Source organism: Primulina huaijiensis, chromosome 3 (genome assembly GCF_012295235.1).
Source record: "Primulina huaijiensis isolate GDHJ02 chromosome 3, ASM1229523v2, whole genome shotgun sequence".
NCBI lineage: Eukaryota > Viridiplantae > Streptophyta > Magnoliopsida > Lamiales > Gesneriaceae > Primulina > Primulina huaijiensis.
The window spans coordinates 4,325,587-4,343,817 of record NC_133308.1 but is presented as its reverse complement, the minus strand read 5'-3'; the positions used below and the strand labels follow the sequence as shown (position 1 = coordinate 4,343,817).

General features: G+C 36.4%; 2 protein-coding genes across 4 annotated transcripts in view; one reads left to right on the top strand and one right to left on the bottom strand.

Moving 5' to 3' along the window:
• LOC140973208 (uncharacterized) overlaps positions 1-14,382 on the top strand; it is a 33,318-nt gene extending 18,936 nt beyond the window's left edge. Inside the window, exons 21-35 of the mRNA XM_073435832.1 lie at positions 1,885-2,052; positions 2,153-2,446; positions 5,631-5,807; positions 6,579-6,842; positions 7,426-7,524; positions 7,610-7,794; positions 8,280-8,615; positions 9,823-9,976; positions 10,118-10,228; positions 11,059-11,226; positions 11,804-11,927; positions 13,132-13,284; positions 13,368-13,480; positions 13,555-13,614; positions 13,812-14,382. Of these exons, the coding sequence (XP_073291933.1) occupies positions 1,885-2,052; positions 2,153-2,446; positions 5,631-5,807; positions 6,579-6,842; positions 7,426-7,524; positions 7,610-7,794; positions 8,280-8,615; positions 9,823-9,976; positions 10,118-10,228; positions 11,059-11,226; positions 11,804-11,927; positions 13,132-13,284; positions 13,368-13,480; positions 13,555-13,614; positions 13,812-14,009 (2,604 nt within the window). The 3' untranslated portion in view covers positions 14,010-14,382. The remainder of the gene's footprint in view (positions 1-1,884; positions 2,053-2,152; positions 2,447-5,630; positions 5,808-6,578; positions 6,843-7,425; positions 7,525-7,609; positions 7,795-8,279; positions 8,616-9,822; positions 9,977-10,117; positions 10,229-11,058; positions 11,227-11,803; positions 11,928-13,131; positions 13,285-13,367; positions 13,481-13,554; positions 13,615-13,811) is intronic.
• LOC140973210 (hydroxymethylglutaryl-CoA lyase, mitochondrial) lies at positions 14,315-17,803 on the bottom strand. Of its 3 annotated transcripts, none has more exons than XM_073435834.1 (9): positions 17,536-17,803; positions 17,103-17,295; positions 16,679-16,871; positions 16,359-16,538; positions 16,176-16,256; positions 15,936-16,099; positions 15,717-15,853; positions 15,484-15,599; positions 14,315-14,790 (listed from the first exon to the last, which is right to left on the bottom strand). In XM_073435834.1, the coding sequence occupies exons 1-9, from the start codon at positions 17,588-17,590 to the stop codon at positions 14,539-14,541; spliced, it is 1,371 nt and encodes a 456-aa protein (XP_073291935.1). In that variant the 5' UTR covers positions 17,591-17,803; the 3' UTR covers positions 14,315-14,538. The 3 variants fall into 3 exon arrangements, with proteins under 3 accessions (XP_073291935.1, XP_073291938.1, XP_073291936.1); XM_073435837.1 differs by having other exon boundaries at positions 17,593-17,803; XM_073435835.1 differs by having other exon boundaries at positions 17,433-17,544.
• Between the last annotated feature and the right edge of the window lie 428 nt (positions 17,804-18,231).

Genomic DNA, 18,231 nt, shown 5'->3' with positions numbered 1-18,231 from the left:
TAGATTGCTTGATAAATTAGGCACTTGAAGAACATCTTTAAGAACTAAATCGGAATCAATCTGCATTGTGCCTATGACTGCAACAACAGTAAAAGAACCATGCACAATTTTTACTTTATGGTTACCCGGACTCGGGGTATGTGACACAAAAAAAAAATATCGTTGCACTATGATTAGATGCGCCAGAATCAATGACCCAAACCTCACCTTTAGTAGTAGGATTACTCAACGCAGCAAGTGCAGTACCTTTACTAGCCATATTCGAACTCGCAGGTGCTGATCCAGAGAGTGATTGGCATAGCTGGTCGATCTGATCTTTGGTGAATCTTGCAGCGGAAGTTTTGCCTCCTATATCACTCATATTGGTGGTTGAATGATCATTTCCTCTCCGGCTCTTCATTCTGTTTGGTACCCAATTTGTTGGTTTTCCATGTATTTTCCAGCAGGCTGCATCTGTTTGATAATGCCTTTGACATTTTTTGCACCATGACTTCCCGTCTTTAGTCTTGTCCACGGACTGTGTGGGCCAAGTTTTGTGTACGGATGGGGGATTTGGGAAGCATGACTATCTTAAGGCTTTCTTCCTTCGAACTTCATCAAAAACTTCATCGATGGATGGCTAGTGTTTCAATCCTAGGAGTCTCCCCCCCACTTCATCAACCTCTCGATTTAACCCGGCCAAAAAATCATATACTCTTTCACGAGCCACTATCTTCTGATATAGGACCGCATTCTCCGAGTCTTTCCACTTATCGAAAAGGTCCAACTCTTACCAGAGTTTCTTGAGTGTGTTAAAAAATTATGCAACACTTGTATACCCTTGTTTGGAGTCTTTGATTCTGTTATATAGTTCAAACACTTAAGAAGAATCCTCAAGATCAGAATATGCCAACGTTACAGCTTCCCAGATTTCCTTCACAGTGAAATGGAATAGATATGATTCTCCAATACTTTCTTCCATGGAGTGAATCAGTCATGCCATGACTATGGAATTTTGAATATCCCAACTTTGGTAGTGCGGGTCATCATCACAAGGCCTGGAGAAGGAATTATCGTCAAATCCAGACTTTCTTTTTCATGAATCACCATTTGTAGGGATTGTGATCATTGAAGGAAATTTTTTCGGTTTAATTTGTGATTTGTAATTTGAAGGGTGGAGGATTCAAAGGTAGCAGCGGCGACAAGGGCGACATGCATCTTGTCCGATTTAGTCGTAGAATTAGAGGGTTTACTTTTGCCGAAATATGCCATCTTCACCATCGATTTTCCGTTACAAGGTTATTGAAGAAACCTGGGCTTTGCTACCATTAAAGTCGCTGCATATTAGCAAGAATAAATCAGATTTTATTGATATTCTGAATGAATGAATAATATTACAATAGGTCACTGCACAAGTGCATATATATATATATATACCTGCCTCATGTAGACTCCTACCTTACATATACCTGCCTCATGTAGACTCCTACCTTATTTCTTACTCTTATCACAACTAAACTAACTCTATTCTACTCAAACACTTCTACATTTCCTCATATGCTTTGTTTATTTGTCCTTGATTGTTCTTGGAATAGTTTGTATTCAGTGTAGTGGACGTTGTTGGGTTTGTTGTCTAAGTGTATCGATGAACATACCAAGCTCAACTTATGAAGGAAGGTTATACAAATTGGCTCGAAAGAAAGACATTAATGTGTAGACTAGGTTGGTCCATTCTCTTGCTAGGAATTATTATTGCCCTGCAGATATATAATTATTGTTTGTGAACGATTATTCTGAAACATCAGTAGAAGACATTATTATTTCTAGTACCATTAGTTGAAGCTTCTCGAAAAACTCGTCCATTAGATCTTCAAATGACTTAGCATTCCATTTCATTTAATTCAGGAAGCATTCTCACATTTGATTGGTGAGCAGAGTGAACTTACACAAGAGTTAGCATCTCAAGGTCTCAGTATTGTTTATGAACTTGGAGATGATGCCATGAAGAGAAACTTAGTTAATGCTCTCGTTGGAACTCTAACTGGCTCGGGGAAGAGTAAAAGGGCAGTCAAGGTCAGACTTATTTATTTTTTGATTCTTTATCTGGTTGTGTCTCCTTCACTGTTCTTCGATATTTCCAATAGTGAATTTTACTTCTAATTCAAATTTTCAGCTTGTTGAAGACTCTGAAGTGTTCCAAGCGGGTGGATTTGGTGAAAGTCCTAGTGGAGGAAAATTGAGTACTTACAAGGAGCTCTGCAACCTAGCTAATGAGATGGGACAACCTGACTTAATCTATAAATTCATGGATTTAGCAAATTATCGAGCTTCTCTAAATTCAAAAAGAGGTGTTGCCTTTGGGTTTTCTAAAATAGCCAAACTTGCAGGGGATGCCCTACATCCTTATCTCCGTGCATTGATTCCAAGACTTGTTCGTTATCAGTACGACCCTGATAAAAATGTTCAGGTATGGATTCCTCGGAACTCCAGGTGGAGTGATATCTCGTTGTTTTGAAGGGCTGGGTATTTCTCTTCTTATATGTGATTCTTTAGGCATCTTTTGGCAAATTCTGCATAGATAATGATTCTGAAGCATTTGTCGCCTCTTCCTTTGGAACTATAATCACTCAGTTTTCTCTCTTTTCTTTTTTACTTTTGTGGTGGATGGATGACGACATGAGATTCATTGCCGCTATGTATCATTTAGGGCATGTTTGGTTTGATTTCCATAGTTTCCGGAGGTATATGTTGGATAACGAAATGTATTTGTGGCTTTGTTTTGGGAAAAAAATTACCATGTATCTGTCAAATCATGCGAGTTTTTATCTAATAATTGATTTGTAACATGTGGAGAATTTTTAGATTGTATAATGTTAAAATATATTATAATAATAAAATATCTATGTGGGGTGGGGAAAGTTTGAAATAATAATAGTGGTTATGTTGAAAGAAGTGAAAATGAGTGTTGTAGAAAGGAAATAATAAACTGTTGTTTTTGTTTTAAAGATGAACTAAAATTTGGATAGAGGTAATAGTAGGGATGATAATGAGTCGAGTTTGGGTATGATTCCATTTATTATGTGGGGTGGGGAAAGTTTGAAATAATAATAGTGGTTATTTAATAAACTGTTTCTATCCCCATTTATTATATTCATGCTCATCCCGTCCCCAACCCAATTTCGCCGTCATCCCCTTATTCGACAAGGGATTGGATATACATATCCTACCCAAATATCATATCGGCACTTATAATTGTTTTTTCTCAAATTTGAATTATTTCGAGTAAGATGTGGATATTTATTAAATTGTTGAGAACAATGAAGAAAAAAAACATAAAAATTAGCAAATTAAAAATTATAAAATAAAATAAAATAAAATATTAAACAATTTATCCTAAAATCATTATCCAAGTAAAATAAAATCAACTATATAGTAATAATTTTCTTCTTTTCATCCAACTGATATCATTCAACAAAAGCATATTAGAATTAACATTTGAAGGGGCTGGAAATAGGAAAAGACAAGCTACAAATCTCGCATTTACAATTTGCAGACGATGCTTTGTTCTTTGCGGATTCAAAGAATGATGTGATGATAATAGTGGATATACTCAAAAAATTTGCTAAACAGTCAGGGCTGAAAATTAATATGCGGAAGAGTGTTGTGCTGGGGTTGAATTTCTCGGAAGATGAAGTAGATGAAATGGCAATCGCTTTCGGGGGCAAAAAAGCGACGTGGCCAATCAAGTATCTAGGGTTACCATTGGGAGGTAATCCCACAAAAGCGGAGTTTTGGGAACCGGTTATTTCGAAAATGGCTAAGAAACTAGCTAGTTGGAAAAAGTCGTTTCTATCTAGAGGAGGTCGCCTAATTTTGATAAAGGCGGTACTTTGTGCAATGCCGTCTTATTTCATGTCCCTTTTCAGAGTTCCTAGCAAAGAGGCTGCAAAAATGGAAAAAATAATGAGAGATTTTTTGTGGGATGGTGACGAAGGGGATAAACATTGCCACGTGGTCGGTTGGAAGCAAGTGTGTAAACCAAAGGAAAAAGGTGGTTTGGGATTGGGGAATATTTGTCTCAGAAATAAGGCTCTTCTCGGCAAATGGTGGTGGAAATGTTCGGTGGAAAGGGGGACGCTGTGGAAAAAAGTCATCAAAAGCTTATATGGGTTACAGGAAAACGGGTGGGATCTGGGGTTGGCGGAGAGGAAAACTTTTAGAAGTCCTTGGAAATTTATCTCTCGGTCTTACCAGGCTTTTCATCAACTTATTAGGGTGGTGCCAAATCAGGGAAACATCATTCGTTTTTGGGAGGATGTCTGGGAGGGAGGGGTGTCGTTTAGGTCTAGATTTCCTGCCTTGTTTCGTGTTTGTACCTCAAGAAACAAACCTATATGCCATTTTGTTCATGTCGCTAATCCTGGGGGTTCGTCTTCTTTCACTTGCGATGTGAGGTTTAGGAGGGATTTATCGGAGGAAGAGTTAGGTGAGTTTACCATTCTGTTAGGAGTCTTAGAGAGAGTTAGACTGCAGTTGGGTTCTCAGGATTATAGGGTTTGGTTGGGGGATTCGTCTGGGCTTTTCTCTGTTAAATCTTTTTATAACTCCTTTTTCCATTCATCTGATTTTCCACAATTCAATTACTTCCAAAAAATCTGGAAAGTGCACGTCCCGCATAAGGTAAAGATTTTCTCGTGGATTGTGGTATTGGGAAAGTTGCCTACATGTGACAGCGTGCAAAAAAGGTGGAGGGAATGCGTTCTAAGGCCTCAGTGGTGTTGTTTATGTCGTCAGGATAAAGAGCATCAGGATCACATTCTTCTGCATTGCTCATACTCCAGAAGCATTTGGATTAAAGTTCAAAGAGAAATGGGCGTTCAATGGGTCCTTCCAAGCCAGGCTAAAGAACTATTCTGCTCCGATTCAGAATGACCATTACCACCGAAATATAAGGAATTCTGGTACATGATACTTCACGGCGTATTCTGGTCCTTATGGTTGGAAAGGAATAGAAGAATCTTTGAAGATGCGCACGACTCAGTTGATCAAATATGGGAGAAGACAAAATTCAGGATTGCATCATGGACGTCGAGCTTCAAAGAATTTAATTTAATCATTTAAGTATATCAGACTTAGTTAGGGACTGAAAATTTGTATTGTCGGAGTAGTAGTTCGAAAATCACGCATCCGTGTAATTGATTGCGGATTACTCATCCGCACTATCTTGTAATCTATAATTATTATAATAAAATTAGTCTTTTATAAAAAAAAAAAATATGTGTGTGTGTGTGTATAAAAGTTAATCTGGTATTCGGGTGTGTGTTGGATTTTTTAAGATCCGCCTCCATCCGTATACCCGAAAATCCCACCCGATTACCTATTTATTTAATCGGGTAAAAACTTCACTCTATACCTTTCTCCATTTGAGTCGGATATTGGATTCTCCAATAGGTTAGGAGAAAATTGTCATCCCTGGGTAATAGTTTATGTTAAAAGATGTGAAAATGAATTTGATAGAAATAAAATGGTAACGAGATAGTAGTGTTTTTGTTTTTAAAGATACAAACATAGCCTGATATTTTCCCCTATCAATATCATTTTAGGTTTTTGCCTCTATTCTAGCTTTGTTTTGACCTCCTACACTGCATCAGGATGCGATGACGCATATCTGGAAATCATTAGTGGCAGATACGAAGAGAGCCATTGACGAACATTTGGACCTTATTCTAGATGATCTCTTGATACAATGTGGATCTAGGCTTTGGCGGTCTAGGGAGGCTTCTTGTCTTGCTGTTGCGGATATACTTCAAGGACGAAGATTTGATCAGGTTAGTTTAGATACGTGGTTTTACCGGAAATGCTATTTCGCGATTTATTTTTCACTGAGTGTGCTATGTCTGAAATTACTTTCGGTTTCAGTTTTCCCTTTGCTAACCAGTAGTATATCTGTTCGAATAGAAAATTAGTCAAATTTGGAGTCCTATTTATTGTTTTGCATGTCATGTGCAAAATCCGTCGTGTGATCTTTAAACCTCTTTGTTGTAACCCTATCGACTAATTGTGGGAATTGATCACACAACTTTCTTGATCTCGATTCATTGCTGATCGAATGAATTTTTGCCATTCTCTGTTGCTACCAATAACTGTTTATTCATTTTTTATGTCTTACATGCTATTTAGGTGCTTGTGAATTTTTGTGAACTGACATTTGTCAGCAACACCCAAAATTTAGCTAGACCCTTCTTATGCACGACAGTATGTATGTCGGATGATGGTATATTTGCTACAAAAAAAATATTTTAGTTTTTCATTCTATATTTAAAAAATGATTGACAGTCAATCTTGTGTTTGAGTCAATATTGAACTCTAAAATGGAAAACTCGGAGTTAAAAAATTTGTGTCATCTTATCAATTGGCTTCTATAAATTGTTACGAGTTTTTCTCTTTTTTATTTTGTCTGTTGTGTGCTAGGATCGGCGACCATGTTTTGAATTCTAGATCCCTGAGGTTGTTGATAGTGTTTTGTTGACCCAGAGAAGCTTATAGGAGATCCCAGAAAAAAAATTAGTCTTACTATTTCCTTTTCTGCTATGTTATAGGTTGGGAAGCATTTAAAAAGAATATGGACTGCTGCTTTTAGGGCCATGGATGATATTAAGGAGACTGTCAGAAATGCAGGTGACAGATTATGCCGTGCTGTTACTTCTTTAACTGGAAGGTTATGTGATGTCTCTCTCACACCTGAGCCTGAGGCAAGAGAAACCATGGCTACAGTTTTGCCTCTACTGCTTACAGAAGGTATTGCTAGTAAAGTCGGAAGTATTCGCAAGGCATCTATCAGCATGGTTACAAGGCTGGCGAAGGTGATTTCTTTCAGCCTTTTAACAGCTGGGTGACATTAAACTTGTTAATTTCCAGTTGGTTGCTCTAAGTTCATCCAACATTTTTCTCTCTACTGTTGCATGTATTTGTAGCAGACCTACTGTATTGTATATTATGAGCCTTCTTCCCAGCAAAGCATTACTTTTTGTTTACCTCAGTCTAAGCAGTCAGTGCATTGATGTGCTGTTTTTTTATTGAGCAACAGACTGCATGTAGTCAATACCAGTAGCACCATTTACCTTTCTTTTGATAATTTATTATATTGCACCATTGTCGTTCTAAGTCTCGAGTTAATTTTCTTCCATGGGCGCTCGAGTTAGATTCCGTTTTACAGAGTGGTACTTGACTTGTTCTAACCCAAACCTGTCAATATTTATACTCGATCTTAGGTACACCAGATATTTCTGTAAAGACACTAAAAAGTCCTTGTACTCTAAAATATTCTTAGATCGATATATTTTCACAATATTTTCTTAAATTTCTGTCAAGGACAGATTTGAACTCAAACTGCCTCTTGATTGCCTATTTTATAACTCACTTTTTTTTGTATGTGAACTATCTCAGGGTGCGGGTGTTACAGTTCGTCCATATTTAAATGATCTGGTGTGTTGTATGTTAGAAAGTTTGTCTAGCTTGGAAGATCAAGGAATGAATTATGTTGAGGTATGAATGATATGACCACCGTTTGCATTTGGCAAGTATCATTTTTTTAACTTCGTTCCGTTCCTTATCTTCCTCTCTTTGTTAGTTGCATGCAGGAAGCGTTGGGATACAAACTGAAAAACTTGAAAATTTGAGGATTTCAATTGCTAGAGGATCTCCAATGTGGGAAACTCTTGAAATTTGCATTGATGTTGTTGACTCCAATTCTCTTGAATTATTAGTTCCTCGGCTTGTGCAGTTGGTTCGATCTGGTGTGGGTTTGAATACCAGGTAAGTAGAAAATTGTTTGCACTTTTGAAACTCATAAAAGTAAAGTTCCGCGACTCAGTTCATATATTGGGCCTAGCATAATGTATCCAAACATTGCTTCTACATGACTCTATTTTGCAATGAGATATAAACAAAATTTTATCATGACCCACCCGCATATTGATGATTCAAAGGTATGATACTGTTAATTTTAAGTGAGTTGCGAGATAATCTGATATACTGCTAAAAGATAACCTTAAAATGTCACATAAATGTAATTTTCTTCTTATTATTAAAAAACTAACATTTTTACCATTCTTTTAATTTTAATGAACCTATCGCTGCAACAAAGATACTTTGTTGTTGCGACAGTATTGCATTAGGGTTGTCACGTGAAATTTGGACTCACGTACAATAGTTTTTTCAATTGCGACTGGAGATTGCCAATCAATGTGTTCATGATGTCCAGCTATCTAACTAGTTGAATTATCATACTAATATCACAGGGTTGGTGTGGCAAATTTTATCAGTTTGTTAGTCCAAAAGGTTGGTGTTAGCGTTAAGCCATTCACGCCTTTACTATTGAAGCTGTTACTTCCAGTTGTGAGGGATGAAAAAAGTGTTGCATCAAAACGTGCCTTCGCAAATGCATGTGCGCTGGTTTTGAAGTATGCAGCTCCATCCCAGGCCCAGAAATTGATCGAAGATACTGCAAATTTACATTCTGGTGATAGGAATGATCAAATTTCATGTGCACTCTTGTTGAAAAGCTATGCATCCATGGCTGCTGATGTATTGAGTGGATATCATGCCATTATAGTTCCAGTTATTTTCATGTCAAGGTTGAATCAAGCTCTTGCTATCTTTCAGATGTTAATTGCAAAAAAGATTCCTTCTTTACAAACTAAAATCTTGATGATTCTCTCTTTTCCCTCTTATTTCTTCATCGATGTCGCATATTTAATTGGTATATACACATTAAAAACCTTATACTTAGTCGAGCATTTCCATAGTGGCTTGTGGTAAAGAGCCAATGATATATGGGTATTCATGCTGTTAGTGTTTCAATTTTCATACGATGTTTTGCCCCCTCTTTTAAAGAAAAAAAGATGGATTTCTCTAATCCAATACTTTTCCATGAAAACAAAAGCAAGAATGTTCCTTGCCACACACTTGTGATGGATATAATGATGAGCATAATTTGGAAATCAATCTGGATCGCATAAAATTGATTATTTTGCTGAGAGATAATAGTGGTGGCACAAAGACTAAGTGAACCAATGCAACCATTCAAATGAATGCTTTTCTGAGATACCCGTTAGAACCATATTTATCTTGTCACTTGGAATTGGGGATTGAGTGATCATGAAGGGAGAGCAACATGGCGAAAGAGGGTTTTGCTTATTGTTCATATTCTCTTTGAATTGGAGAAAAAAAAAAAGAAAGGAAAACTTGGTTAGTTATTTAAGGTATTTAATAGCTTCTCCTGTCAACAGAGATCCCAAGAGGGATATGACTTATCATTTTATATATTCGATCATTGAATATATTTGTTTATTGTAGATTGAGACTGTTTATGTTCTCATCATTTTCTGTCTTCTGTCGGAGCCCTAGTCTTCTCGAATAGTTCTTTCTTGGAATGGGCTTTGAAGACATCACGTGCTCATATTTAGGATTTCACGGCTCTGTTCATAGATTATAGAATTGTAGCATTCCGGCTGCATTTTATTGGAGATAATCAGAATGGTGATTCTTGACGTTGTGATGCAAGGACCGCATAGAATTACATGTTCTTTAATGTTTAACCCCCTAGGAGTTCAAGTCAGTTGGCACATTTCTGACAAATTACAAGCTTGAACCTTTTGTTCTGATCAACTGTTACTGCTTATCATTTTTATTCACTGTGTCTGTTTTTTTTTTTAATGAGAAGCAATATATTATTAAATACTTAATAACTTTTAATTACAATAAGCGGACTAGAAATCCACTCAGCGTGTATGTTATTAATTCTGGTGTTTTATTAAAACGAGCATGCATATTCTTATGCAGATTTGAAGATGACAAAATCATTTCTAGTCTTTATGAAGAATTATGGGAGGAAAACATGAGCAGTGAAGGGATAACTCTTCAACTTTACTTGGGAGAAATTGTTACTCTTATCAATGAAGGGATCGTGTCATCCTCATGGGCAAGTAAAAAGAAGGCATGTTCAATCTCTTCTTCGTGTTTTTATGTCTTCTGTTTTCCGAATTTGTGTAGAATGATCATACTGCTACCATACCATCTCACAAAGTATCAATCTTTTTTTCTTGTGGGAATTGTTAATTTTTCTTAGAATGTGCAGGCATCTCAAGCAGTTTGTAAGCTCAGCGAAGTCCTTGGTGACATATTATCGTCACATCATGATTTGTTGCTGAATTCTCTTATGAAGGAACTTCCTGGACGTTTATGGGAGGTAGGTATATTTCTTTTGTTTATGGTATTCAATCAATCACATGAAATATGTAAAACATGGCTTTATCGAGTAGTGATAGTATTAAATATATATTATTAATTAAAGTTAAACCCTCTAGAGTAACTAATTTTTGGTGTGTTGATGTAGTCTTTTTTAAAATTCAATAAATGTCCCTCATATCTTTTTTTAAAGACGAAATATATTACAAATTTAATTATATATTCTCCCACTTCTGATTCAGTTTTCCATCCAAATTAAACCAACACTCCTCTTTTCAGTTTCCCGCTCAAATAAAAATATAACCGCCGCCTAAAAATCACGACGCCTCAGATTTATCTTTCAATTTTTGCACATGCGATGCGTGTGCTTTGGCCGCTAGGATATTATGTTGAGAGCCTGAGAACATGCTTCTAAGGATGCCAAAAGAGCATCCACGCCATCTTTTTTTAATTAGGTCTGGTAGTTATCTGAGATGATCTAGTTGTTAGCATTTAAGTTTCTTTGTTATATAAGTTTTGAAATGCTTTTTTCATGAGTGAATAATCGTGCTTTAATGTCATGCAGTAAACCCCTAGTTCTGTACAGACTAGATCAAAATTCCATGCAAGCAACTTTCCTTTTAAATAAAACCATTTAATGAGCTTGCAGCGGACATGGCATATGCTCCACAATAATTCACTTTTCACAAGCGTAGTCTACTATTCGATTTTCTATTCATCTGATTTGTTTTCTTTCCAGTTTTCTTGATAAATGTCTTTTAGTTTGGAACGATAATGGTTCCCCATATCGTTTAGATGTATATCATAGTGTTTCATATCACTATATGACAGGGAAAGGATGCAGTATTATATGCATTATCTGCTGTTTGTACATCTTGCCACAAAAGTATATCTGCTTTGGATCCTGATGCCCCAAATGCTATATTGAATCTTATATCTTCGGCCTGCACAAAGAAAGCACGAAAGTATCGTGAAGCAGCATTTAATTGTCTTGAGCAGGTACCTATGCTCTGCTTGTTGCTATTTTTAATCATGAAAGATCTATGGTGTTTGGTTGTGCTTTTACTCGATTCAAAAGTTTTGGGGAAAATTTTTGCTCATACTTTATAAAAATAAAACCTTAAAGACATTATTATATCGTGTAGTATAGTGTGATGTTGTGTAGTGATTGAATGAAAAATGAGAAAGAAAATTATTATGTCATTAATGGAAAGAAGCAGCAACAACCAGTAAGATCGGACTGTTATTTAGTTGAAGGAAGGATCTCTCCGAGATCAGTCATTTGAACATAGTAAAGAGAAAAGTGTGTGATTCTATAATAGTTGTGTTTTAAACAGTTGATTTGAAATGTGATGTAATGATTCAATTGAAAATTTTGGAAGGAATATTTTTTTTGTAGTTGGTTGTTTGTTATAAATTTTTGTGGCCCCTTCTTGACTGCTTTCCTTTGGTCATGCTACAGAGTTTCAAGTGAAATTTAGGTGTAAAATATTATATTTGTACTACCTTTGATTTTATTTCAGTTTTTTCCCACTGTCATGTTCTTTTGGCTTTAATGCTGCATCACTTTTGTTAGGTTATCAAAGCCTTCGACAGTCCAGAATTCTTTAACATGGTTTTTCCATTGTTGTATGAGATGGGCAATTTGTCTGCTCATGTCAAATCAGTCCCAATATCTCTGGCAAGTGATGCTGAAGCAGGTACAAAACAATTCAATTTACTAGTCGGGTTCTCATAATCATCAGTCTTCAAAAATGTTGAGAAAACATGGCATTTTGTTGCAACCGATTTAAGAACTAATTATATTGCGAATTGAATGGAAATATTTACCCAGAGGTAAATTATGTACCCAAAATCCGTAGTTAAATGCTAGTATTTCCCTAGCCTAAGTTAGTGATATCACTCAAATTAAAATAACATAATCCCCAACCTACTCTCCCCATTCACATTTTTATATCCTCCTCCTTTCTAGATAATTCTAAGGCTTTATAACTCATGGGCTTGTTTTTTCCTAGGCCCATAAACGTAACACATTTGAGTGGCATTAATGTCTAATTTTATTTTTTTATGCTAATTCCATACTATTGTCATTTGGAAATCTGAACTTTTCTTATAAAAGATGGATTATAACTTGTTGCTTTAATTGGTATAAATTCTTTTTGGTTCCATGCTTCATGAATTGGGTCTCAAAAATGTTCTTAAGTCTCAAGGTTTTCCAGGATCTAGAAATATTTTCTTTATGTTGAATTGGGTCCTCGTTCCATTTTTATCTCCTAAAATATTAAATCCTCTAGTCTTGGATTTTGATGTTTTGCCACTGCTTGGTTTGTTACAAAAATGAACCCTCATATGGCAGAGGCAGAAGAGTAAGAACCTAAACTGTTGTCTCTTTAGTGGATATCACTTTAAACATATTTACCAAGAAGGTAACTTGGTGGCGGATCCCCCAACAAATTGGGCTTCCTTTGGTAAGAATGGTCTGCACTGGAGATATCTACAATCCGAAAAACAGAGGCATAATCACCCTAGAAGAATGTGGATTTGCTTATGTTCGGATTAGATAGTAAAGTATTTCTTGACTTGTATTCCATGAGTTGTGGGTTCGACTATTCCTCTTGTAAGGTTTATTTTGAGTTCGATAAACAACTAGGGATCTATTAAGCACTACACAGTCATTGATTGTTCTATGAAAAAATAAAAGCCATTTTTTGAAAAACCAAAAGGACAAAGGGAAAGATAAAAAGTTCTCATGTAACTTTACATGGATAAAATGATGTGTTATATTCAATCACACCCCGAGTTAAGTTATTGGACATGGAATTGGATTAAACGAAATATTGGATAATATGTAAGTTGAATTCGTCTAGTCAAGTGATTGGTTTGAGCACTGCTTTCTTGATGCAGATGAGACAGATGGTTCTCCGGCTATACATGATAAAATACTAATATGCCTTACTGCATGCATCCATGTTGCAAGAATTGGCGATATTCTTGAACAGCAGAAGAGCTTGATTGATCTGTATTTGTTCTCTCTCTCACCTAGTTTCCCTTGGACAGGTATATGCCATTCCACTATATTTTTCATTTTAATCCCATCCTACTAGATTTACATGCTGTTAAAATTCTCATGTTTTGAACAGTTAAAATGTCAGTATTTTCTTCTGTCAAAGAGCTTCTCACAAAGTTGCAACACGGTGTAAATGACTCACAAGATACTTTAGTAAAGACCAGTATATACGCTTTCATTCATGAGGTAATGTTAGGTTCCCTGATTCTTTTTTACAAAAAAATTATGGACTCTAATTTGACTTTCTATATGTTTTTCAGTTATTTTATGCCGTCTCACCTGAATTGCTTAAATCCCTCCGCACAATAAATATTGGACAGGTGACTTATTCTTTCCAAAAGCTTGCTTTGTTGTAACATATTATATTTTTTTCTGAGTTTTTCCATCGGTCCCCTACACGATGGCGTTGTAACCCGAACAGGCATTAATTATTGATGCACTAGGCATAAGCATTTTGTCCAGTCTTTAAAACTTTTACTTGCATTGGGTTTAAAGTTGTCAAGTGCATCGATCTCAGGTTCACATAGCTGTTGCTGAATGTCTTCTTGAGTTAGCAAATCGGTTTGTGGTTGTTCCTCCCATCGATCTGAAAGAACTGAGCTTCATGTCTGAGCTTATAGATATATGCGAAGTGGAAAAAAATGAACATGCCAAGTCTTTGTTGAGGAAGTGTGTTGACATCCTAGGAAGACTGGAGAAAGTTGGTCAGAGCTGAAAATATAATCAGAAGAGCGAGTTGTATGCCTTACAGCCAGGCATCGTGTGTGCCTCCATGTGGACCCATTTCAACTTTGTGGAACAAATCTTACTCAGTGGCATTGTTTGACAGAAGACAATGTCTATGATAGAAAAAGATTAGCCTAAAATTTGGTTATTAGTGAAAGAAACTGGCACGATCCAAACAATGTTGCATCAGCACACGAACTCCAGTTATTTATATACACTATCCTGATCTCCAATTTTAATAGGGTAGCTCACTGTATTTTGAAGGATCAATCTTACACTATAGCGATGTAGCTGTGACATTTGAATCAACCAATTCTTAAATGATTTGAAATGAAATACATTGATGAATTTTATACTTATAATCCATGTGACCTGATCATTAACTCAGCTATGGATCATGGTCAACTTGCACTTGAATTGTAGCAGGCATCAATAATACACTGCCAATATTATATGATATAAAATAATAATAATAATAAGTTTTGTCGCAAAAGTGCATGGTAGCAGCAGCCATTATCTTAATTCTTGGAGCTGCAATCTGCAGTAATGTGGTTCAGTGCGATAGCTGTCTTGGAACCCGACTGACGGCCTAAATACTTGCTGATGTATTCTCCAGCTAGCAAAAGTTTTCCCATGTCGACATTGGTTGTCACGCCAATACCGTGAAGCATGTACACGACATCCTCGGTAGCAACATTTCCTGAAGCTCCTTTGGCATATGGGCACCCTCCTAAACCAGAAACTGAGGAATCCACTACTCTAATCCCCATCTATTCAACCACAAATATAGGGAAATCAGTCGATCATTTGATATGAACAACACATATGAAAGGAAACACGAGTTTATAAGTGACTTGAAAATCCCTCAGTTCACGTGATTGGAGCTCGAGCAGTGTTGTAACTCACCTACATTAGCAACGAGACAAGTCGAGCATAGTAGCCAATTGAAAGCTCGATTATGAATCATATACGTATCACAATAACCAATTGAAAAATCAATTATGAATCACAAATGTATCAATTGCTTTGTAAACTTGGCTAAAGTAGCTCGAGCTCGAATCAAGTACTGACTTAGTTTTGCTTGCCGAGTAACTCGGGTTACTTGTATTCCGAATCCATGCTACGCAACCTTACCCTATCTCGTTCCATCTTCAAGGACTCAACATTCACAGGATAGCAATTAGTAGCTCTGACAATTCTCTCACTTCCATGTGCATACTAGTATTTTTCTTTGAAGTAACAAATAATGAATGGCCAAGGCTAAAAACAGTGAGAGGTGGAGCGGGGTATATTATCCATCGAAATGAAAATAATTTTCTTATTTAATTTTTCCAAAAAAAATTGAATTCCAAAATATATCAAGTCCTCCCCTTTTGACTAAAATCTTGGGTTCGCTACTATTGATATCATAAAGAATATTGAAGAATCCAACAGACAAATCAAAGGGAAAATTATGTACTCACTTGGAGGGACAGTAGAATATTGGAAAGAGATTGACCATATGTGTCGTGAAAATGAACGGCAAGTTTCTCAACAGGAACAACAGCCATCACTGCGTCAAGCATAGGAAGAACAGTACCTATGCAAGTACGAACACATACACTCATGTGGCTAGGATCTCACAAGTGTACATGAATAAAGCCAAGAAACATCATGCAACTAAGTTCCAAAAACAAGATGTAGTTTTGACATTTACCAGGCGTAGCAACTCCAATTGTATCTCCAAGTGAAATCTCAAAACAACCCATGTCATGAAGTTCCTTTGCCACGTACGCAACTTTCAAAGGGGAGATTGAACCCTCAACAGGGCAACCAACAACACAAGAGACATACCTATTGAATAGCAATAATGGCAGGATCACGAATTTAGTTTAGAAATGTGATTTCATGATTTGGACACAACAATTATTTATACCCTCGCACAGGAATTGAAAGCTTTCTGGCAGCACTAGTCACAGCACGATAACGAGCAAGGCTCTCTTCAATACTGCAGTTAATATTGGACTTTGAAAATGACTCGGAAGCTGATGCAAACACGGCTATGTCTTTTGCCCCGGCTGAGACAGCAGCTTCGAACCCCTAGAAGCAAATTATATAAAAATTAGAAAACTTGTCTCGACAATGAGAGAACTGCTGCAGCAAATCAAACACTGACCTTAAGATTGGGTGTCAGAACAGGCAATCTAACACCATCAAAGTTCTTAACCGCAGCCATTACATCTTTTGCATCAGCCAGCTATTTCAGCAGATAAGAAGGATTCAATAGATATACTTGCATTTTGTACAGATACTAGTCGAGAGATTAACTTGAAGTAATGATTTAGAAAATATTTATTACCTGCTGTACCCACTTTGGTGACACAAAACTTGTAGCTTCGACAACCGATAATCCAGAATAAACAAGTTTACGAATCAATTCAACCTTGACATTTGTTGGAACAATCGTCTTTTCATTTTGTAACCCGTCCCTGGGACCAACTTCCACAATTTTTACGTATCTTGGTATGTCTTTGAAAAACTACACGTGGTATGATAGAACTAAGTCATCATATTTTGAAGGAAAAAATAAGAGCTGTCAAAGTCGTCTCACAGCTGTAATGTCCACAATGCAAACAAAAGCTTTTTGAATTTTTAAGTGAAATTCTGATAGGTAATTACCCAATATTTTGCTTCTCCGGAGTCCATGCCATTGGAGTAAGCACGACATTGATAGTGAGGCGAGTATCTTGACTCACTCATGGTCCCTTGAGGGCTGGTGCTCCTGCCTAAACTTGAAGTTCTTTGCAACAAATCTCTCCTTTGTCTTCTCCATGTGATAGTAGGATCCTGCCTGTACTCTTGAAACTCCTCACTAATAAATAATAATTAACACACCTCCAAGTGAGTAGAACGATAAATACCTCAGTAATAAACTCATAAATGAAAAAACACAGTCGTAGAAATAGAAACTAGACAAAGTATAGCGCTTTATTCCATTGATGCATTTTCCTATTTGCAAGCAATCTCATTCTCGCTGAATCTCTTTTTAAGGTAGCACTTTTTCCCGGAATTTTTATTGGAAGAACTAATAAATTACACTTACTTGCAGTTATTTGATGAGCTGCAACTTCTCCCTTCAATCCAGCAGTTTCCCATTCCAACATCCTCTCGAATAGGCCTGCACCCATTACTGGATGAAAACCTGCGAACCCGATCAATTTCGCTCAAACTTGCCAACTTGTCAAGACCAAGAGGCTCCTCCAAACTCGACATAGTGGGAATGTAGCAAATGATAACTGAAAAAGAGTAAAACTAAAAAATCACCGCTTTGAGAAGATGATCAGCGGTGCACAAACCTCATACTAATCACTGCAGACAGAAAAACTCCGAACAATAGAATTAACTAATATCAAATCATTTAAGCATATATTACAATGCCCAATTTCCATGAGAAAACTACCGAACAAGCAGCAGCCTCACTCTTTTATAACCCATCAAATTAGAACCGACCAACGGGCCAAGAATATGAACCATACTTCTCTTTTTTTCCCCCAAGAAAGAACAGCAAACGAGGAGAGTGAAGGTAATCATACCAATAACCCCAAAAAAATTTCTGATTTTTCTGAAATTGGACACCAAGAATACGGATGAATCTCAAAAATCTCCGACGTCCCGCGGCCAAACACGGTATTTTGGGGGTCTCGTACAACACGGAAAGTAATAAGCGCCGTCGTTAGTTGGGAATGTGGACAACTGGACCAAATAGTAAAGAAGGCTCCGCATATACGCGACGGATCCCGTATAATAAATAATAAACAATATTACAGTAATAAAAATCGACTATAGACGATTTTATGAATCAATTTTATGAGATATATATTTTATGTGAATATCTATGAAAAAAATTATGTTTTATTGTAAATATTTACATGATTATTTGTTTTATAAATAAAGATTCATAAAATCGTTTTAAAATATATATATTGTATCGTGTTTGTGTTGGATTTGGAGTGGAATTTGGGTTTTGCTTGGATTTTTTTGTTGGCACGAATTCAATGTCCACCACCCACCAGAGAACTAAAGAGGGTGTTAGGTACTTTTCAGTTGTTAGTTGGTCTCCTTCTGAGATTTAAGGATTTTTTTAATTATTTAATATATATATATATATATATAATATCCCCTATTTTATTATCAAGTGTGTATTATCAATTTCAAAAATAATATCGATTTTC